Genomic DNA, 24112 nt, shown 5'->3' with positions numbered 1-24112 from the left:
GCTCACTTTTATCCCTCCAACGGCGTTCAGGACGAGATATAATAGAGGTATTTTTGTGGACTGGCAAGACAGCCAATCCACTAGGACGGGAGGCCGAAGGGCACTCGTTTAAGCTCACGCAGGCTGGCGTGAGGTCTGGAACTGGACAATGTCTTGAGACTAGCAAAATAGGTACGTAGCTTCTGGAATACTTAACTTTAATCCATAAATGGTGAACGTCGGTCTTGCCGTTACATGCATCACAAGATAAATAGCAAATGATAATGGCGCCTTGCAGGGTCGTAGCAAATGACGTAGCTGAAGGCTATGCTAAATATCGTCTCGGCAAATGAGAGCGTAATTTGTCAGTGAACCATCGCTAGCAAAGTCGGCTGTACAACTGGGGCGAGTGCTAGGACGTCTCTCTAGACCTGCCGTGTGGCGGCGCTCGGTCTGCAATCACTGATAGTGGCGACACGCGGGTCCGACGTATACCAGCGGACCGCGGCCGATTTAAAGGCTACCACCTAGCAAGTGTGGTGTCTGGCGGTGACACCACAGGTATAATAAGGAAACGTGATGCAATAAACATTTGTTTATAAATACAATTAAGCGCGATATCGCTGATGTTATTCATAGCACCTGCAGCCCACTCTGACTTCGCTGCCATACGCTCCTGAATGCATCCATAGATAAATGTTTAGAAAAGAACAGAAAATGACGTGACTTGAAACCAGTACGAGGAGACTACTAGTCCACCGTCTCAGCCGCTGCTCGACTGCCGGCGCTCTCTTGCGATATTCAGTAGGTCTGAAGTAATATAAACAGCGATTTCTCGGAAACGATGGAGAATTACGTGGTATTAGATGATCGTTTGTTACACCTAAGCATGTTCTTCGATCTTGGAAAACTGAACAAAATCCGTATCTGGCTGTGTTTATCAACTGAAGGGAGCCTTTCTGAGACACAACGGGGGCAGACAATGCGGAGCGGTGAATGAGTCACTCCGCATTTAGTCACACCCCACGTGACTGTCTGGGCCGCGGCTGTGCCTCCAGAAACTGGTTTTTCGTGTTCTCCACTGGCCTACCTGTCCTGCTCCCAGTCCGGAATAAAATACACCTGAAAGAGAAGAGATATTCCTCAGAAGTGGAAGTAGTAGTCGGATTTTATGGAAAACAGACAGTGAACAACTCTGTACTTCACTTAAAGTAACACATGAGCGTTGTTGTTATGATCTTCATTCCAAGGGACAGCGGCTCGTGGCCTTTTGGTTAGCGTTGCAGATTCTCGATCATGCGGCCGCGTGTTCGATCACCGACCGGGTAGGGGATCTTCCCAGTTCGGAACTGAGTTTGCGTGTGTCCTCATTACCACTTCATCATGATCATTGACGCGCAATTCGCAGTAATAGCGTAAAATAAAAAGACCTTCACCAGGCTGCCGAATCATCCAGAATGCGGTCTTCCGGCCGTAATACCACACGCACATTTCATTCCAGTTCTAAGAGTAGTTTCCTGCAACTCCCCATGCTAGCCTATTCTGTGCAAGCCTGTTTATCTCTGTCTCACTGCTGCAGCCTACGCACCGATCTGTATCACGAAATGGCTTAAACTGTCACATGGTCCCAGATGCAGGTAGCCTATCTGACGGCCTTCAGAAACAAAAATAACCGATCAAATTAAAAAACAATTAAAAAGCGGTTATAATCTACTCATTAAGAGGAATAATCTTTTGTTAAAGGTTTAAAACAATAAGTCAAGTATGGAAGTTAGAAACTGTGAATATGTAGGCAGCGTAACTCATGGTGTGCAAATTACCCAGACTATAATCACACGAGGGGTGTTTAATAATTACGTAACGCACTACTTTTCTTAAAGCAGGTTGGTTTTATTTATGATCCTATTACACAATATTATTATTCCCCACTCTATGAATATTTGCGATGCCCTGGTTTTCCGCCAAAACAAACTCAATGACAACTCGCTGCTTGGAGCGCCCCTGCTATTTTGAATGCTACGTACAGCACCGCCACCTGTCGGAACACCATGAAACTATAGCGGCTGAAGCAGCAATATTACGCGAGGTTCCACAATAAATTATGAATTTCCTCAAAGAAAATTCGTCGAAACAAAACGTGTTGTATTACTTATTGAATGCCCCTCGTACATTATTTCATAATGACAGCACTTAGTAACTTCCGACAAACCTCACACGTAGGTTCAAACCTTTTCCAGAATTTTTGTCGCTGACATAACACACCCTTCCCACCCTCCCGCCACCCTCACCGATAAAACAATGAAAGTGAAACTGTCTCTATCATACTACTGTTTCGCTGTTCACGCAGTGAAACTTTAGCATCAGGTTTGGCGTTTTAATTTATTACTTCTTTACTACTGACTATTCTCAACACATTTTGCAGACACTCTCTACATATACCACTAAATGTATCTGTAAAATTATAGCCCGCATCTCGTGGCCGTGCGGTAGCGTTCTCGCTTCCCACGCCCGGGTTCCCGGGTTCGATTCCCGGCGGGGTCAGGGATTTTCTCTGCCTCGTGATGGCTGGGTGTTGTGTGCTGTCCTTAGGTTAGTTAGGTTTAAGTAGTTCTAAGTTCTAGGGGACTTATGACCACAGCAGTTGAGTCCCATAGTGCTCAGAGCCATTTGAACCATTTTTTTTGTAAAATTATATCATTGTACGACTCATAGTCCACAAGATATGTCGAAACACTGTGATGCGTGAAAAACTAGCTTTTCTTAAGGTGGCGCGCAAATTAACCACACTGTACTCATCCAGACTGAAGCTGTTTTATGCATGGGAGTTTGATTCTTTAGAGACCCGTGTGTGCGGAGAGTTACTGGTTTGACTGTAATTATTACAGTCAAGACTTCTTCTACAGTTTTTACTCGTTGCGCTTCGCTCCCTTACCAAGTTAACGATTCCTTCATATCTCAGAGCGTGTCCAACAGACCCTTCCTTTGAGTCGAGTTGTACCATAAATTTCCTTTTTCCCCTATTCGATTCGGTACCTCCTTATCAGTCATTCTTTCTACCCATCTACTCTTCAGCATTATTCTGTAACAATACACTTCAGTGGCAAGAATTTTGTTTTTGTCTTTAATCCCTACTGTCTACATTTGACTTCCCTACAAGATTCCATGCAAATAAATATCTGCTTGAAATACTTCCTTACAGACTCATATTGGACATTAACAAATTTAAGTAAGACCCGTCTACTGCTTTTAGTCTCTCACTTCCTAATCTAATTTATTTAGCTCTCCCTGATTTAACTCGACCACTGTTCGTTATCGTTGTTTGACTTTTGTTGATGCCCATATTACAACTTCTTTTAAAATCACCACCACAACTGCTCCCACAATGTCATTGGTTAGTTAGGTAGTTAGTACTTGCGTGTTCCATTGGTTATCTGAACGATTCTTTTGTTGAAGTAATGTGTAACGATTCAGTTTACAGGATACGTATACATGATTAATGTTAACAATGATTTTTAGTCCTACTGATGCAACCACAGTGGCTACCGGTTTCTGAGTAGAAATTCGTCAATGGAGTAAGAGCTATCCAGGAGAAATGATTTTAAATTAGATTTAAAACTTACTTCATTTCCTGTTAGACATTTTATGTCATTGGGCAACCCCTAAAGTTATAGTTGCGACATATAGTCTTTCCGAGCAGTCGCTGACAACTTAAGCAATAGATAATATACGTCATTTTTGCCTCTAGTATTCTGAGTATGAACATCACTGTTCTTCTCAAGATGTAATGGATTATTTACAACGAATTTAATTAGCGGATACATGTAACGTGACAGCGCAGTTCAAATGCCTAGCTCCTTGAAGAACTACTTACATAACGTCCGTGGGTGTACACCACATACACTCCTGGAAATGGAAAAAAGAACACATTGACACCGGTGTGTCAGACCCACCATACTTGCTCCGGACACTGCGAGAGGGCTTTACAAGCAATGATCACATGCACGGCACAGCGGACACACCAGGAACCGCGGTGTTGGCCGTCGAATGGCGCTAGCTGCGCAGCATTTGTGCACCGCCGCCGTCAGTGTCAGCCAGTTTGCCGTGGCATACGGAACTCCATCGCAGTCTTTAACACTGGTAGCATGCCGCGACAGCGTGGACGTGAACCGTATGTGCAGTTGACGGACTTTGAGCGAGGGCGTATAGTGGGCATGCGGGAGGCCGGGTGGACGTACCGCCGAATTGCTCAACACGTGGGGCGTGAGGTCTCCACAGTACATCGATGTTGTCGCCAGTGGTCGGCGGAAGGTGCACGTGCCCGTCGACCTGGGACCGGACCGGAGCGACGCACGGATGCACGCCAAGACCGTAGGATCCTACGCAGTGCCGTAGGTGACCGCACCGCCACTTCCCAGCAAATTAGGGACACTGTTGCTCCTGGGGTATCGGCGAGGACCATTCGCAACCGTCTCCATGAAGCTGAGCTACGGTCCCGCACACCGTTAGGCCGTCTTCCACTCACGCCCCAACATCGTGCAGCCCGCCTCCAGTGGTGTCGCGACAGGCGTGAATGGAGGGACGAATGGAGACGTGTTGTCTTCAGCGATGAGAGTCGCTTCTGCCTTGGTGCCAATGATGGTCGTATGCGTGTTTGGCGCCGTGCAGGTGAGCGCCACAATCAGGACTGCATACGACCGAGGCACACAGGGCCAACACCCGGCATCATGGTGTGGGGAGCGATCTCCTACACTGGCCGTACACCACTGGTGATCGTCTAGGGGACACTGAGTAGTGCACGGTACATCCAAACCGTCATCGAACCCATCGTTCTACCATTCCTAGACCGGCAAGGGAACTTGCTGTTCCAACAGGACAATGCACGTCCGCATGTATCCCGTGCCACCCAACGTGCTCTAGAAGGTGTAAGTCAATTACCCTGGCCAGCAAGATCTCCGGATCTGTCCCCCACTGAGCATGTTTGGGACTGGATGAAGCGTCGTCTCACGCGGTCTGCACGTCCAGCACGAATGCTGGTCCAACTGAGGCGCCAGGTGGAAATGGCATGGCAAGCCGTTCCACAGGACTACATCCAGCATCTCTACGATCGTCTCCATGGGAGAATAGCAGCCTGCATTGCTGCGAAAGGTGGATATACACTGTACTAGTGCCGACATTGTGCATGCTCTGTTGCCTGTGTCTATGTGCTGCCTGTGGTTCTGTCAGTGTGATCATGTGATGTATCTGACCCCAGGAATGTTCCCCTTCCTGGGACAATGAATTCACGGTGTTCTTATTTCAATTTCCAGGAGTGTATTATTCTTACTGCTCGATTTTGTGTAATCAATGCTTTCTTTCTAAATGGCAATTTACCTCAGAAAATTATTCCGCACGATATTATTGAGTGGGTTTTTTCAAAATTTAGAGAGAGCCCATTCCCAGAGGATCACTTGATAATTCGTTGGAAAATATCATTTAACAACTCCTCTGTTGCTTTCTCTCTAATGGAATTTATTATAACACCTGTATCGCCTGCTAAAAACGACAAGCAAATTATACGAAAAAATATAAAAACAATATTATTTCATTACTTCGCAGCGGACATGTTTTAATTCGCACTGTCTTTTGAAATTCCGATGTTTAGCAGCAATTTTCCGTTTAGTACTAACACCAGATTGAGGTAGAGACATGCGGAATACAAGAGACTTACGGCAGTTAATAATCGTTACATGAGACAGAAGTAAAATAATCTTTTAATAAAAACTAATACTTTCTTCAACAATAATTTAAATTAATGAGCATCTTGTACTCGGAAAACGGAATGTTCCATGTTAAGGTAAATCAAGCAAATGAAATCAAGCCAACCAGTTTTTATGATTGGCGATTGCTTTCACTATTGTAGGCAGCGCTGGACAAAAACTACAAATAAAAACCTTCCATAAGTCTTATCGATCTACGCCTTCGAAAGTAGGGATGAAAAAAAATTGAAATCTGCACACTCAACAGTCAGCGAATAGGGTTACTGAAACACTAGGTTTGCTGAATATCTATGTGTTTACAAAAAAGTTACATGTTTTGTGTGTCCCCGCCGCAAAATATATATTTTCTGGTCGGAAGTGCCCTGGCAGCTATTAGCGGACTTAAGTATGGGATGCTTCCACCATTTGCCTTTATGACGACTTAAACTTTGCTGGGGACACTTTCAATATGACGTCTGAATGTCTCTGAAGGAATGTCAGGCCACTACTCGTCGGGAGGCGAAAACAGTGAAGGTGTGACGTTGGACGCTGGGATAGAGAGCGAAGTCTACGTCCTCAATCATTCCAGATGTGTTCTGTTGGGTTCATCTCGGGATTCTGGGCACGACAGTCCATGTTACTGTCCGCAAGATATTGCGTCAAAAAATGGCTCTGAGCACTATGGGACTTAACTTCTGAGGTCATCAGTCCCCTAGAACTTAGAACTACGTAAACCTAACTAACCTAAGGACATCACACACATCTATGCCCGAGGCAGGATTCGAACCTGCGACCGTAGCGACCGCGCGGTTCCAGACTGTAGCGCCTAGAACCGCTCGGAAATTGCTGCTTTCTGACTGGGGTACATCGTGTCTGAATCGTTTCTCTAATGTACGCAGTACTCAATACTGTACATGTGTTCAGATTCTGCAATCAGCGTTTTCTTAAACGCGGTAAGGTGACCACACCCTAACCACGGAAAACACCCAGTTTCCGTAACACACCATCCTCTGTCCACTTTTGCTACTAAACACGATGGCAGGTAATGTTGTCCAGGAGTTCGTCAAATCCAATTTCTTTCCGCAGGTTTGCCACAGGGTATAGCGTGATTCATCATTCCAACCCAATCGTTTCCAGTCATCTGCTGTCCAGCAGTATCACTCTTCAAAATTGGTTCAGCATCACTTGGCATGAGCTACAGAAATGTGTGGCCCATGAGGACCTCCTCGACCATTGTACCTCATTGCTTTTAACGCCCTACGTACAATTACTGTACTAGATGGACTTCTGGTAGTACTCCAGAACTCGCGACTGATTCCTTTCGCTGATATAATGCGTATTTTAGATCCATCTTCTGCGATGCTCGACGCTCCCTGTTGGTATGTACGTGAGATCGGCCTTGGCCTGGTTTTCTGTGGTTGTTGCTTCGCGTTTACCCTTCACAGTCACATACTAAGAGTCAACTTGGAAAGCTTTAGAAATGTCCATGAAGGATTTGCTACTCAGGTGACGTCCAGTAAGTGGTCCATGTTTGAAGTCACTGAGCTCTTCAGACCGACCTACTCTGGTGTGGCTGCTTCCTTACTGACAACACTATACTCCCCGCCTCCTTTCATACCACTCGGTCACTCTCTCGGGACATCTATTGGTCAATTCCGTGTTAGAAAGGGGTGTCCGGATACTTTTGAGTAGATATTGTATTTTTCACAAGCCGCGAAATTTGCCACCGTTGCTGTGTACATAAGCGTGCTGACATCCTGGCACTTCCTTTATTCTTACAGGATACCAACAATGACACACGATCACAACTTCGTCCCTGCGACGCCTGAGCAGGTGGAGACCATCAGGAAGCAGCTGGGGACGGACGAGGAGGACATCAAGAAGACCATCGCGTCTCTGCGAGACTGGCTCAGAATGCAACCGCATCTGCCCGACGCGATAGGTCAGCCACCTTTCTCACTATTCTAGTTCACTCTTCTGAGATCCCCAGCAACAGATTCCAGTTCCGGAATTGGTTCTTTAAACTACTAATCGGCACTTCAGTTTGGGACGTAGCGCTTCTAAGCAATGTAGCTATTAAATTTGCTTTAATTCACGTCTATGGCAACAAATTTTTTTTGTCATACAGGTTTCGGTCTATAATGACGATTTTCAGATCTGTTTTAGAGAAACTTGTCCTAATATACTGGAATCGTGTTTCTATAAAACAGATCTGAAGACAGTCATTATAGACCGAAATCGGTTGTCTGATGACAAAAACATTTTGACAGTAGACATGAAGCAAAGGAAATTTCTTCTGTATTCGAGTCACTGTTCTATTCTCGACCATGAAGCATCTTGTGATTGTACACTATTGGCCATTACAATTGCTAAACCAAGAAGAAATGCAGGTGACAAACGGGTATTCATTAGACAAATATATTACACTAGATCTGACATGTGATTACACTTTCACGCAATTTGGGTGCATAGATCCTGAGAAATCGGTACCCAAAACAACCATCTCTGGCCGTAATAACGGCCTTGATACCCTTGGGCATCGAGTCAAACAGAGCTTGGATGGCCTGCACAAGTACAGCTGCCCATGCAGCTTCAACACGATACCACAGTTCATCAAGAGTAGTGACTGGCGTATTGTGACGAGCCAGTTGCTCGGCCACCATTGACCAGATGTTTTCAATTGGTGAGAGATCTGGAGAATGTGCTGGCCAGGGCAGAAGTCGAACATTTTCTGTATCCAGAAAGGCCCGTACAGGACCTGCAACATGCGGTCGTGCATTATCTTGCTGAAATGTAGGGTTTCACAGGGATCGAATGAAGGGCAGAGCCACGGGTCGTAACACATCTGAAATGTAACGTCCAATGTTCAAAGTGCCGTCAATGCGTACAAGAGGTGACAGAGACGTGTAACCAATTGCATCCAATAGCATCCGGGTGATACGCCAGTATGGCGATGACGAATATACGCTTCCAATGTGCGTTCACAACGATGCCGCCAATCACGGATGCGACAATCGTGATGCTGTAAACAGAACCTGGATTCATCCGAAAAAATGACATTTTGCCATTCGTGCACCCAGGTTCGTCGTTGAGTACACCATCGCAGGCGCTCCTGTCTGTGATGCTTCGACAAGGGTAACCGCAGCCATGGTCTCCGAGCTGATAGTCCATGCTGCTGCAAACGTCGTCGAACTGTTCGTGCAGATGGTTGTTGTCTTGCAAACGGCCCCATATGTTGACTCAGGGATCGAGACGTGGCTACAGCCATGCGGATAAGATGCCTGTCATTTCGACTGCTAGTGATACGAAGTCGTTGGGATCCAGCACGGCGTTCGGTATTACCCTCCTTAACCCACCGATTCCATATTTTGCTAACAATCATTGGACCTCGACCAACGCGAGCAGCAGTGTCGCGATACGATAAACCACAATCGCGATAGGCTACAATCCGACCGTTATCAAAGTCGGAAACGTGATGGTACGCATTTCTCCTCCTTACACGAGGTATCACAACAACCTTTCAACAGACAACGCCGGTCAGTTGCTGTTTTTGTATGAGAAATCGGTTGGAGACTTTCCTCATGTCAGCCCGTTGTAGCTGTCGCCACCGGCGCCAACCTTGTGTGAATGCTCTAAAAAGCTAATCATTTGCATATCACAGCATCTTCTTCCAGTCGGTTAAATTTCTCGTCTGTAGCACGTCATCTTCGTGGTGTAGGAATTTTAATGGCCAGTAGTGTAGCTATTGTAGTCGGGCCTATTGAGGAAGCCCGTACCTGGAAACCAATAGGTCGCGTGATCGAATACAGGACGGACTATGGAATATTTGCGTCTGCCTCCAACCTAGCTTTGCCCTTCGAGTGATGTGTAGATACGTAGGTCCGCAGCAGTGTTAGGATTGCCAGGGTTGGTTAGGGAACACAACTAGCCGGAGTGGTGTGGGACTGTAACAGTTGCACCAGGACGTTGACCAACACTGAGTTATTATTATTAGTATTATTTAGCTACTGCAGTGTACTAGAACATATTCTGAGCGCAAACATAAAGACGTGTATCGAACAGAATGGCCTCCTCAGTGCTAACCCACATGGATTCCGAAAACATCAGTCATTTGGAATCGAACTCGTGCTTTTCTCACATGAAGTTCTGAAAGTCGTGGGTAAAGGATGCAGCATTTCCTGACTTACTAAAAGCATTTGACTTGGTACCACGCCAATGTTTATTCATGAAATGAGTTATCAAACAAAGTGTGTAACTAGAAATTCGATTTCTTAATAGGGAGTATGCAGAACACTATAACGACCTGGAAAACAATGTTAATAATAACTTTATATTTTTCTAGATTATGTAGTTATCGATAATCAAGTATTTCCTGCAGAAAAACTGTTGTAATATCCAACTGATCACCGACGTTGAGTCTCTACAGCTTAAGTTTCATATGCACTTGATGATGGCCAGCAGTCGGATGCGTGACCGTGCAGTTGTCGAGCACTGTTAGCAAGCGGGGTGCTCTCAGGCCCCTGTCAGGCAAACTGAGAAGTAGCGGCTCCGGTCTCTTAAACAAACATACGGCCGGGAGAGCGGTGTGCTGACTACATGCCCCTTCATGTCGGCATCCAGTGACGCCTGTGGTTTGAGGATGACACGGCGGCCGGTCGGTACCGTTCGGCTTTCATGGCCTGTTTGGGTGGAGTTCTGTTTTTCTTTTTTTACAATGGCCTAAGATAAACGACGAAACCGGACTTGAGGGCTTAATAAAGTTCTCATTAAGCAACTGGAGCGGTTTTTCAGTAACTGAACAACAGCTGCAGAATCAGCATCCTCCAAACATACAAAAACTAATCATCATAGTACATGATCGTTTTGGTGGTCCAGGTATTATGGTGTGGGAGTGCTTAATGGTGCATGGACATATTGATCTCCACATCTTTGAGCATGGTAATCTCACTGGCCAAATTTACTGTGAGATTGTACTCCTTTCCCCCCCCCCCCCCCTCCCCCACGCAAGTTTTCAGGGGTTCATTCGGCAATGACTTCTTTTTTGTGGATAGCAGTGTGCAACCACGTCGAACAGCGCGGGAGGGAGAGGATATTCGGCGAATGGACTGACCTGTCCATCCCCCAGCTTAAATCACACTGAGCACCCATGGGAGGAGCGTTACAACACCTCCACCTGCACCATTGACCATGCAGTAATTGTCCACCTCCCTGAAAGAAATATGGAACCACCTGCACCAATGACCATGCAGTAGTTGTCCTACACCGTGATGGAGGTATGGAACCACATGCACCAATGACCATACAGCAACTGTCCACCACCCTGACGGAGATATGGAACCACTTGCACCAATGACCATGCAGTAGTTGTCCACCAACCTGATGGAGGTATGGAACCACATGCAGCAATGACCATGCAGCAGTTGTCCACCACCCTGATGGAAGCATAGAACCACGTGCACTGATGACCATGCAGTAGTTGTGCACCACTCTGATGGAGGTATGAAACCACCTGCACTAATGACCATGCAGTAATTGTCCACCAACCTGATGGAGGTATGGAACCACATACACCAATGACCATGTAGTAGTTGTCCACCAGTGTGATGGAGGTATGGAGCGCCTTATCACAAGAACTCCTTACTATCTCCGTACAGTGCCCAGCCTGTGAACACACTGCAGAGCATGGGTTGCTGTTCGCTGCATAACACACGCTGTTAAGAACCGTGACCCGCCTTTGCTAAAGTCTAGGAGACTATCGTATATCGCGGCGGCTCCAGCGTAATTATTATCTTTGAATAAAAGTGTTTTTTATGTTCGTCTTATTGTGTATTTCTTTCCGTTACAGTCTGCACTATGTTGTAGCAGTTCTTTCTATGTATGGCCCAAGTTTCATCGAGCTATGTTGCTTGGAAGTGACACATAACGTGAAAATTACTTCTGTCCTTAAGTTTGGCACACTGGTGCATTAACCTCAGCCTTTTTGCAGATTATACAGTTATCTATAATGAAGTACTATTTGGAAAAAGAAGCTCCGGAAAAAACCACTTGATAAAATTTCAGTGAGGCGCAAACTCACTTTAGATATCCAGAAATATGAAACTGTGCTTTATAAAAATTGCAGAAAAATGGTATCCTACGACTTCTATATCTGTGAGTCTCAACTGAAATTAGTCAACGCGTAGAAATATCCGGATGTAGCAACTTTGTAGAAATATGAAACTAAATTATCACGTAGGCACGATACTAGATAAACCAGACGGCAGATTCCAGTTCGACAGAAGGATAATGAGACAATTCAGTCACTCTACAGAGGAGACTGCTTATCTAAGCTAATTGGCACTAACAGGACGTACTGAATGTAAGCGAAGAACGACAAAGCGAATGGTCACAGGCTAGTTTTTACTCGTGGAAGAACACCACGGAAATTCTCATAAAACTGAAATGTCAGGGGTAAAGTATCCTGAGAGATGATAGTTACAGAATTTCCAGAATCAGTATTAAGGGCAGCACAGCGTAGTATGGCAGTGAAACATGGACTGTGGAAAAACCGGAAGAGAAGACAATCGAAGCCTCGAGATGTGGTGCTAGAGAAGAACTTTGAAAATTCGGTGGACTGATAAGGTAAGCAATGAGGAAGTTCTTCGCGGAATCGGTGAGGAAAGGAACATGTGGAAGACACCGACAAGAAGAAGCGACAGGATGATAGGACACCTGTTAAGACATCAGGGAATAACTTCCATGGTACTAGAGGGAGCTGTAGAGGGTAAAAACTGTAGCGGAACATGGAGACTAAAATACATCCAGCTAATAATTAGGGACGTAAGTTGCAACTGCTACTCTAAGATGAAGAGGTTGGCAGAGGAGAGCTATTCGTGCGGGCCGTATCAGACCAGTCAGAAGACTGATGACCTAAAATAATTAGTGGAGTAACTACAGGAATACACTCCAGGCCGCTACGTATCGCTGCCGTCAGAACCACAGGATTTGACGCAGAGAGAGGAACTGAAACAGTTAGTTTTCGTACGCTCCATACCCAACTGGAACAGGGAGATCTCTTGACATGTGGTACCGTGCCAAGTGTCCTCTGCCATGCACATCACAGTGTTTTGGAGAGTATGACTGTACTTACTGATGAAGTAAGTTCGAGCTGTCGTAGCACCAAATAAACCAAGCCAATCTTAATTCGAGGAGAGTTTTTATAAGCACCTTATGCGTCATATGAAACTGTTGCAGTAAGTCATCTGCTTCCATTGGGCTGACTGCGAGAGATTGGGTACCTAAAGCACGAGTAGCTGACTTTTGGGAAGGTTCCCAGCACCAGCTCTACAGTATAGTCCAGAATGTTAGGCGGTTTTCCATGATATCAACTAACTGTTCTCAGCACATCACTGTGTAAATAGTTATAACGAGAAGTTCCTCCAGGAGGCAGCCGCTAGCAGGGAAGCGTAGTTAGAAAATGAACAGGAAGCTACTACAGTGCATTTACTTCCTGAGGTAGAAGGTACTTTAACTATAAATACTAGAACGATGGTAGACAGATTTTGGAAGCTGATCAGGACAGCAGGGAAATGGACGAATTGAGGTTAAGAAGAATACATTACTTGATCAACAGTATTCCGAGAGCCCTATGTAAAGTGGAACTGACCACTAGATGCGACGGCAAGCTGACCTTATAGAGTAAAATTCAGTAGGGAATAATGTGTTATCAGTAGACGGCCAGTAACAACAGAATGGTAGGTCAACAGAGCTCATTGACTTCCAACGTGGTTTAATATTGGATGCCAAGTGAGTAATAAATTCATCGAGGAAAATTTTTCAAATCACTGTTGGTGATATTATTGTTAAGTGTAAACGCGGAGGAACAACCACAGGCCCGCCAGACCTCGTATAGTTTCGCCAGAGAGTATCAAGCACTGCAAAATGTTGTAAAAAAATCGCTTGAAATGAGGAACGGAATCACTCGCAGGTTCCAAAGTGCTATCAGCACTCCAGCTAGCAGAATGACTGTACGTAGCGAATTAAAAATAATAGGGTACAACGGTCGACCAACTCCTCATAAGCCAATTGGTGGTGTAGAGAGCCACGCTTCTGGACAGTGGATTACTGGAAATGAGTGTATCAGAGGGCTGATTTACGCTGTGGCAATCTGATGGAAGGGTTTGGGTTTGGCGAATGCTTTCAGAATGATACCTGCCATCACATTATTGCCATACAGCATTACAGCATTCTGGACTGCGTGCTGTAGAGGAAGAGTTTAGACACGATGATTACGTCAACATGACAATGCAACCTGCCGCACTGCAGCATCCGTGGGGCAATCGTTTATGGAGAATGACATTCCTGAAATGCACTGGCCTGGGCGGTGTCGCGACCTAAATCCAACTGAACGCCTTGAGTAGGAACGTCGCTCCACTGCATCCAACATGATTACTTTCTTTGATTTCGGCTCTTGAGGATGTGTGGGCTGCCATTCCTCCACAAACATTCAGACACCTCACTGAAAGTGTCCCCATCAGAGTTAAAGCCGTCATAAACGCGAAAGGTGGAGACAACCCATATTAGCTGTCGGTAATATGCGTCCAGTTACCTTTGACCAGATAATGTATGTAAGCTCCGTCCTTTATATTTTGCTGCTCGAATGTTTTCTGTGTACGAGAGCAACAAGCAGTCCGTCAAGGAGGATTTCACAAATATATATTAATTATAGTAATTTGTTTACCTCGTTTACCAAACGTGCCCCACTGATCAACAACTGTTCCCGTTGAAGCAACAACAAGTTTTACACATAATCATACTGTCGAATCAGTCTTGAGTCATATTTAAACATTAAATTGTAATTGAATTATCATAATGGAAGAGGATCAATGTGTTGTAACTGCGACCAGGACGGTCGCGGGGTAGCACTGACGGAAGACGCGGCGGGACCCGCGGAGAGGGCCGCGAACAGCAACACAACGGAAGAGGACGGACACGACCAACGTAGGACACAACGAATACGACGAGACCGAACAACAGAGTCACAAGGAAACAGACTAGTACACGAACCAGAAAGAAAGCAGTCTAGCGCAAGCGAGGTGTAAACCGACATAAGCGAAATCAGAGTGACTGGATTAGCGAGTGGCTGGCGCTTAAATACGCTCTCGGGGGCGCCGCTATTGGTAGCTGGGACCACGTGTTCCGCTGTGGCGCCCTCACTCTAAATGCGGGCTAGGAGGCGCGCGCCGCCACAGCTTACGGTGCAGAGGCCTCTAGGGGTCTTCGACATCCATGACGCCTGGCGCGGATTCAAATTCCGCGACACGCGGTACCAGACAATGGATGATAGCTAACTCGGTACTGTAGTGCCAAATTAAAGACAAGACAGAAGCACTAAGGAAACAGTTGTGAAGTGGTCTGAAGAAAGAGGAAAACTGAAAGAATAATGGAAGAAAAGCAAAAGCAAATGAGAGGGAACTGAACCTACCGATTGTTCCATGGGTTGCCAAACCAGAAGCGTAAAAAGCAGTTATATATTGTTAGTCACTGAAATGAAAAATAAAAAGCAGATACAACGTTTCAAGCATGTGGAGCTCTATACATACGAAATACACTCTAAAACATAAATTTAAAAAGGCTAAAAAGCGATGCAACACGAAAGTGTCATCTGAATGGGTAGGTGTGATGTATATGTACAGACAAACAAATTATTACAGTTCCAGAAAAGACGGATGATTTATTCAAGAGTAATAGCTTCACAAACTGAGCAAATCAAAACGTGTCGATCCACCTCATGCCCTTACGGAAATGATTTGTCCCAGGGAGAAACTCGTGTTCCCCCTCAGACCTGTTTCAATTTTTGGAAGGTCACATTCTCGGATTCCCCAGACTTTACACAAAAGGTGATGGCATAACTTTACTCTGAATTCCGCTGCTCCAGTTTCATAACTCACAACAAAAACATAACTTCACTGATGGCGCTCTCAAAAATCATGTGCTGGGTGTACGGAGCTACAACTTAGACAGGGTCTGAAAGCAATGAACACACTGCCTACACAAGTGGAACAACACAGCACTGTCAGATCCCTTGCAGTCTTGCTAATCTCATTACTTTTCTCACACACCTTGTAGACACTGCCGCCAGTCTTTGACTGCAGTATCTGTCTTCAGGTTCAAGCTATTAATGGAATTATGTTTTCTGCAATGACTGGCTAACCGTTTGTAATAAATATTATTTCCATTGGTTACAGATGACGCCCACATCGAAAGGATGTACATTCACTGCAAGTGTAGCACAGAGAAGGTTAAGAAAGGGTTGGATGCCTACTTCTCAATGAGGAACAGGTATCCAGAGATCCTTATGAATCGCGACCCTTTGGGGCCCGACATTAAACACACCATGAAACACATGTAAGTACCGACGAAATCCATATCTCATTTCAAAAGCATGAAAATTCTTTTACCATCAAATACTTATTACTGTGGTAACAGATTTTAAAATCCGTCTTTGCAGCGACTGAAAATGTTTGTTTATTTTACCATTTTTTGAGTCGTCAGTCTTCTGACAGGTTTGATGCAGCCTGCCACGAAATTCTCTCCTGTGCCAATCTCTTCATCTCGGAGTAACACTTGCTACCAGCGTCCTCAGTGATCTGCTGCATTTATTCCATCTCACTTTTTGCCCTCTACAGCTCCATCTGGTAGCACGGAAGTCATCCCTGATGTCTTAACAGATGTCCTACATACATACGTACATGTCCTACATACGTACATACATACTTCAAGAGATATGACGTCACAAACAGTGAGTTGCCTGAAAAACTAGGTTTTGCGGGAAAGTAGCGCAGAATACCCAGTGTTTCAGAATGATAGAACTTACAAGGGGACCGCGCCTATTCGTCGTCACCGATTTCGTCCAAATTTATGGTAGGCGCAGGGTTATCGAGAAATGAAAGTGTTGGATCCCAGATGGAAAAGTATTTACAGAAAAAGTAGCATTTAAAGCGCGGGTCGGACGAATCATGAACCATTTACGTCATCGTGGCTTCCAAAGAGCGGTTCTCTCTGCAGAAACAGTAGAGAATGGTTTCCGAGGGTCGTAGTGTCTAGACCCACCTTTGTTAGACAATCACCCCTGAGTGCAATCAGACATTGGCTAGTCCCCTCACCCTCGCCCCCCTCCCCCTCTATCTGTTTTCCCTCCTCCACCCCCACATTATCACCAACCTATTATTTTTATTTTTTTCTGCTGGTTTGAAGCGGCCCGCCACGAATTCCTCTCTACATCTCAGATTAGCAACCTATGTCCTCAATTATTTGCTGGATGTATTCCAATCTCTGTCTTCCTCTACAGTTTTTTGCCCTCTACAGCTCCCTCTAATACCATGAACGTCATTCCCTCATGTCTTAACAGATGTCCTATCATCCTGTCCCTTATCAGTGTTTTCCCCATGTTCCTTTCCTCATTCCTTACCTTATCAGTCCACCTAATTTTCAACATTCGTCCGTAGCACCACATCTCAAATGCTTAGATTCTCTTTTGTTCCGGTTTTCCCACAGTCTATGTTTCACTACCATACAATGCATTACTCCAGACGTACATTCTGAGAAATTTCTTCCTCAAATTAAGGCCAGTATTTGATATTAGTAGACTTCTCTGGGCCAGGAATGCCCTTTTTGCCATTGATAGTCCCTTTTTGATCTCCTCCTTGCTCCGTCCGCCATTGGTTGTTTTACTGCCTAGGTAGCAGAATTCGTTAACTTCATCTACTTCGTGACCCTCAATCCTGAAGTTAAGTTTCTCGCTGTTCTCATTTACTCTACTTCTCATTACCTTCGTCTTTCTTCGATTTACTCTCAATCCATATTCTGTACTCATTAGACTGTCCATTCCATTTCAAAGAAGCTTCTAAGAGAATTTCAAGGACATTACATGTATGGGACTTAACCAAACTGTACCAAGATAACAGCGCCACAAATCACTGTCCCGCCATGAAGAGGAGAGGTTCCAGAAACCCTTGCCGCAAAGTACACACGTAACTCAGGTACAGATAATATGTTTACATCACGGCTAACCAGTTGCTCGAAATGTTGACCTTAAGCACTGCTACACGCTGTAAAGTTGTTCTGAAGAAACAATATTGCACACTGAATTTCATGTGAAGTTGATGGCAGCAGAAGCCCTTAGTATAAGGCGTTTCATGCCTTCGGGAGCCATCAATTTTTGCTAATAAGGCTCTTGTTTTAATTTCCGATACAGGTAAAAGTCTGATAAGTGTGCAGACCATTTTGCGTTCCCTGCACGCCCGTTGCAATCCTCTCCAAATGATCTCTTTAGAGAGTCTGTCATTACGTGTGTAGAATGGGAGGGACATCCGTCATGATGGTATCACGCCGAGATATTTGAGCGCATTTAGATTTCATCAATAAATCTGGAAACAATAATGCACGCCGAGATATTTGAGCGCATTTAGATTTCATCAATAAATCTGGAAACAATAATGCATAAATAACACGTACCAAACTCTGATAGAAGAAGAGCGTTGTTTTCATCCACCTCTTTTAGTCAGCGTGGATTTTCAGCCGATAATTAGTACATATTGCGAAGATCACTTACCCGTGGTTTGAAAACGATGCTTCATCCTCAAACAAAATTTTCGTACTAACATTTGGAGAACAGTAATCAATTTTGGAAGTCATTGACTTGAAACTGTACACGCAGCGAAATGTGCAGAGAATAAAATGAGACGGAATGTAGTATTCGCAGAATGATCATTTGATTGGTCCCTCTTGCACTTCGGAGATGCCTCTTAGTGACACTTGCATTGTGTGGTACTGCTACTAAAATAATACTTTCAATTCCTACACGAGTTGCTCTTCTTTTTCCCTGGTGTATTGTATTCTGCGCACTTCCAGTTTCTAGAATTATTTCCTAATGTTTCCAAAGTGAGATCGTGAGTGTTTGCCACGATCTGGATACCTTTCAGCATACGACCGAACCGCTGGTATAATAGTTTGGCGGCATTTGCCATGGATGATATTCACCTTTACGACTGCCGTATATATTGCGACTGCCTCAATAGCTTTATGAGCAAGTTATCTGATTGCTACAACAGTAGAACATCGACTGACGGACTTCAAGCGCACAGGTAAACATTGGTACAATACCTAAGTTACGTGTTTGTTAACATTTGGTATAACAGCGCAGACGTTATTGGAACCTCTTGTCTTGACAAAGGGACAGTAGCCTGCGGCGCTGTTCTCTTTATACTACTTCATCAATTCCCATACATGTTATGCTGTTGAAATTATTTTAGAAGCTTCTTTAAAATGTCACAAAAAAAATACAAACTCGGTGTCGTAATTCGGCATCTATAAACGATAAAAATTACTTGCGAAAGTAAAAACATTTAGCATATTGTCCGCTATAACTGGACGAAAACCTCAGCCTTTTATATTTATTCATTCGTGATATATTATGGAGAGGGGGGGGGGGGGGCGGTCTGTCGTAGATGTCTCGCCCTGTATACAAAAATTTACTTTCTCCTGCCGCTCTCTTACTGGTTTGTTGACTTCCCCTCTCCCTTACTCTGCAACACTTCTAGCTGAGAACACCTGCAGGTTTCGTTCCTGATGCTACCTCTGCCACCGAGACAAGAACTTTCAAGTTAACTTTTATTGATCTGGATATAGTGGAAGAATGTTACAGTTAGGGCAGCAGATCCAGGAGACTCCATCAGTAGCATCCCACCATTTAATCTTGTAATCTGTTTGACGTAACTGTGTTGAGACTAACTTCGTTTACTGCAGATCTCTTAGGCTGCCAACTCAGTGGCGAACCGCCTATAAACAGCAAAAAAGCCGACAACAGTTAGCTTCCACAACGCTTTCGCAGTACCAAGGTTACCCGGCGGTGTTGGCGGAATGCTGACACGTAGCTAACTAGTTAAAGTAGCCCAGTTCAGGGCCGTTTACCCTATCGCCGCTCTCTAAGGAAGCACCGGTTCCGTGAAGCGGGAGCGCTGATATATACTGGTGTCATAACGACAAAGTGACTGGCAGTTAGTTGTGTACAGGCCAGTTACCACAGCAACAACCAATCAGAGCACGAGTGTGGTCGCACAGTTGTCATATCGCTCTGCTAAGACAGCTCCTGGTCGCCGGTCTGCTGCGGGCGACAATGACGGTCTTTCAACACAACTGTTGTGATTCGTTCTTTCATGCTGCAGGTTACGTCGCAGAAACAACTACCAGATACTAATCTGATCACGTATCTCTTCAACCAACTTTATTGTTTCTTGCTATTATCGGTTTCGAATGTTTTGTTGATCAGATGGTGGCATTGTAATTGCAGGACGAATTGTTGATCAGGTGCTCAGTGCGTTGAATGCAATCATGTCCTACAGCGAAAACATTTCAAACTTAAAATTTTTCAAATAGAAGTGAAAATCGGGGATAAATTCAGTTATAATTATACGGTAAACGTGGACAGTGCGTTCGTAATTTTGATTAAAAAACACGCAACACAGTGATAACAACATGTTTGTTCAAAGCAAAATTTTGTGTTACACAGAAAGTTGTTGGCATTCATAGTAACTAGGTAAGAAATATTTAACGTTTTAGTACATTTATCATACAATTCTATCTTAAACTTATTCTCAATTTTGGTTTCTTTTTAAAAAAAATTACTGGCTTGAAATTTTTTCATTGTAGGGCAACATGGCATTCGAAGTATTAAACAGCTGAATAACAGTACGTCCTCTAAACAAATTGCTGCCAACTAATGATGAACAAAATGTTCATCATGACTAACAGCAATAAATATGTGAAAGAAACATTTCTTCAATTTAGCTGCTTTTAAAATATATAATAGAGCCACAGAATCCGAATGACGTCATCTACTGGTGAAATACCTTTTATACTTTGTTTCTCTGCACCGTACGTTTATTTTACGGAGTATGTGAAACTATCTCCGTAATCACATAAGAAAGTGATAAAATTATTTGCATCCTGCAAAGCGGACTCAACACTACACGTTAACAGCGGAAGTGTGAACATAGCACGGAACAGCTCTGCTCCTGTGATCGGAGCCATATTGCACTTCCGCGCAGCGGTGAACCCATTGCTCTTCCGTGGTCTACTGTCACTCAACAATTTATTCTCATGCAGGCACAGAGTCTGGCGCAGAGCAGGTTTTTTTGTCCAGTCCATGAACCACTCAACGGCATGAAAGGAAGGCCAAGAACGACAAAATATTACTGCGCGATGTTTATGTCCGGGACGCGTCAGTTAGTATGGCTCTGAGCACTATTAGACTTAACTTCTGGAGTTATCAGTCTCCTGGAACTTAGAACTACTTAAACCTAAGAAACCTAAGGACATCACACACATCCATTCCCAAGTCAGGATTCGAACCTGCGACCGTAGCAGTCACGCGGTTCCGGACTGAAGCACCTAGAACCGCTCGGCCACCGCGGCGGCAGTGATGGACAAAGAGAGGGAGAAGAAGGAGAAGATGGACCGAGACAATGGTAGAAGGGGATTAGGGCGTATATCCATTTCCTGTATCAAGTAGAAACGTGCGCTTTCTCTTTTGCTACTATCACATTTAACCAGATTGAGCCACAACAATGTGTGGCCAGGAACAGCTAGCAGAAACATAATGACACTTAGTTTCCCTTCAAGGAAATACATTGCGCTTTTCCTTTCCAGTAAAAGGAAATTCAGATTTTGCACTTATGCAATGTATTGACCGCTGATGCAAACTTCTAATCAATTTATCGTATGTCTCACCTACCTTCATCCTCCGCACATGGACCATTTAGTGCTTTGGCAGTTTCTCACCAGTTTTATTTCCTTTATTTCGACATTTTTGCTGTGTGTCTCTTGGATCCTAGAAAAACCTATGATACCTATATTTGTTCTGTCGGCAACATTACGATCTGTTCAGAACACTCCACCACTCATGCAACCCCTGTTAACAACAGACGTGGGCCAGATGGCAAATGAAAGATTTCTGTAATGATAGTGTCGAAGCGGAGAAGATGCGAGCTTCCTTTGACGGTTTTCTAAAAGACCGACAAGCAGCTCAACACTAGTCAACACTAGCGAATCCGAACCGAACACAACAGACTTCATCTCGCTCGCGCTCGCCTACTGTCTATACGAGAGAAAATCGTCGTTCGCTGGTTGTCGTTCGCTCTGGGTAAGCCACACTTCGTGTTTTACACAGCTTCTGCCGCTGCCTGTTCCCTAGTGCGCCTTGCGTCCGTGAGCAACTTCACATAACCTACGGGGACAAATTATGACTCTTTGGTGTCGTACAGTTAATCATACCATGCCTCAATGGACTCTTATTTTGCCAATGATTCCACCCTACAAAATTCCGTTAATCTATGCTTGCCTTGCTAAATATGGGTATTAAGAAGAATGCACAGAAGAATCTGCAATAAATTTGTTGTTGTTGTTGCTGCTGCTGCTGCTGTTTTCAATTCTAAGACTGATATGTTGCAGCTCTCCGTGCTAGTTTATTCTGTGATAGCCTCTTCATCTCTGCATAACTACCGCAACCTACAGCCACGAGCCAAAACATTAAGACCACCTACTTAATGGCTTGTTTATCCATTTCTAGAACGAAATATGAATCGTGATTTATTTTCAAAGAATATTCTTAAGAATTTATTTTATTTACTAGCGATTCATCAAGAACATTAGCACATTTAATCACACCATGCAAGCATGGAAGTAGTTGCCAGGGAGTAACTGATGAAATCATAACCTAATTCCTTTTAACAAATGGGAATTCTATTCACTTAAATAGTGCCTCAAAGGATTTTTTTTTAAAGAAACAGATTTAAAATTATAATCAAAAAGCACCCTCTAAATATCAAAGTTACAATTTATTCAGGGGCAGAAAGAAACAAGTTTTGACTGTATGAGGTTTCGGGGAGAGACCTTGCCGCTCCCTTTTGACATGGCCGTAGTTACGACAGCTCACAACAGCCTCTGAAAGTCTACACTGATGCAAATCTTCAACACACCAATTGCTTTAAACTAAGAGTTTTAACAATTTACACAAGCACACAAACTATGCACCCCCCATAGGAGGAATGGAAACGGTACAAAACACTAAGAATTAAAATATTAACCTTGCCACCGAAGCTGCAACTTGATTTTAACTTCTAAGAAAATTCTTACGGTGAAAGGGTGGCAACTTTATATACTAAAATTGTCATTTAAATAAAAGTCCATGAAATGCAATCTTACATAAAATTCTACAAGGTTGGCCAAACAATAGTTAAGATGCTCTACAGTACACAGATACCACCTCTCAAGAACATAGGCAATAATATCAAAACATATTTCAGGTATTAGGCCGTTACCCTCCAAGCAATAAAGTCGTTTACACACTAAATCCAACAAACATGACAGAGGCAGCTACTAACCTACGGTAGATTGATAGGGAGATTACCGAACAACCTGAACCGCAGGTTTCTCTAACCCACCCCTACTCCACAAGGGAAAAACGGACCACCCAATTTATAAACAACTACCTTCCCGCGGGTGGGAAAACGGAGAAGAATGGTGGGTCGACCACAAAGCAAAACGGCTGGTGACCTTAGTAAGAAAACAAGTAGAATTTAACAAGAGTAAATCAAACAAGATATCACCAATCACTTCTAATAGATTGCGATTTCTCGATAAGGCCTGGCGCAGCACCCCCAAATCGCTCTTCCGAACCTTCCGCTGCCAGCCGCTTCAACGGACGCAGGAAGGTGCGCCGATCTCCCGTCTCACGGCGCCGCAGCTCGCACCGGCCAGACCGATGTCGTGGGTTGACTCCCGTTGCTCTCGTGTCGACCGCGAAGCCACTACCCCTCGTTGTACGCCGCGGCCCACTGGACTCACGTGGCGACCTCACATGCGCCGACGCTCAAGACCGACAAGTCATCTTGTGTCTCAGTGCGCGACCGACCAACCAATCGATCCAACCGCCAATCACCACTGCCTGAGCAGACTCGAGCAGACTGGCGGCATAACGCGCAGACTGAGATGCAGGAACTAAGCCCCGACCGAACGACCACTCGCTGAGTTCTCTTACTGGCGGAGAGGAAAGACTCTCATTTTGCCGCCTTTAAAGGTTGATCCGCACGACAAACATACTAGCACTCCGAACGACAGACAGACACTAACTGCCTAACAAATGCGGACGAGAGACAGACTAGCAAGCTGGGCACGAGAGACTGACCCAACCGACCGACTGGCGAGCTCATAGCGCCGCTTAAACGCACGTGAACAGGCAGCCTTTCCCCTTTCCCACCAGACACCAAAGCTGCGATTGCCACAGCGGCGCCACCGCCAGAAACGGAGGGCGACTGCTTCACACTACGCGCTGCGGCGCGCTCTTCAAAACAGCAGTTTTT

The 24112-nt window shown here is 44.6% G+C and overlaps 1 protein-coding gene across 1 annotated transcript in view; it reads left to right on the top strand.

The window, feature by feature from the left end:
- The window catches only part of LOC126484059 (retinol-binding protein pinta-like), an 84747-nt gene that overhangs the window by 24312 nt on the left and 36323 nt on the right, over positions 1-24112 (top strand). The window contains exons 2-3 of the mRNA XM_050107409.1: positions 7496-7656; positions 15941-16100. Of these exons, the coding sequence (XP_049963366.1) occupies positions 7506-7656; positions 15941-16100 (311 nt within the window). The 5' untranslated portion in view covers positions 7496-7505. The remainder of the gene's footprint in view (positions 1-7495; positions 7657-15940; positions 16101-24112) is intronic.

Source organism: Schistocerca serialis, chromosome 6, assembly GCF_023864345.2.
Source record: "Schistocerca serialis cubense isolate TAMUIC-IGC-003099 chromosome 6, iqSchSeri2.2, whole genome shotgun sequence".
In the NCBI taxonomy this organism is placed as follows: Eukaryota; Metazoa; Arthropoda; class Insecta; order Orthoptera; family Acrididae; genus Schistocerca; species Schistocerca serialis.
The sequence above is the reverse complement of the archived record's forward strand: the minus strand, read 5'-3'. Positions and strand labels throughout refer to the sequence as shown.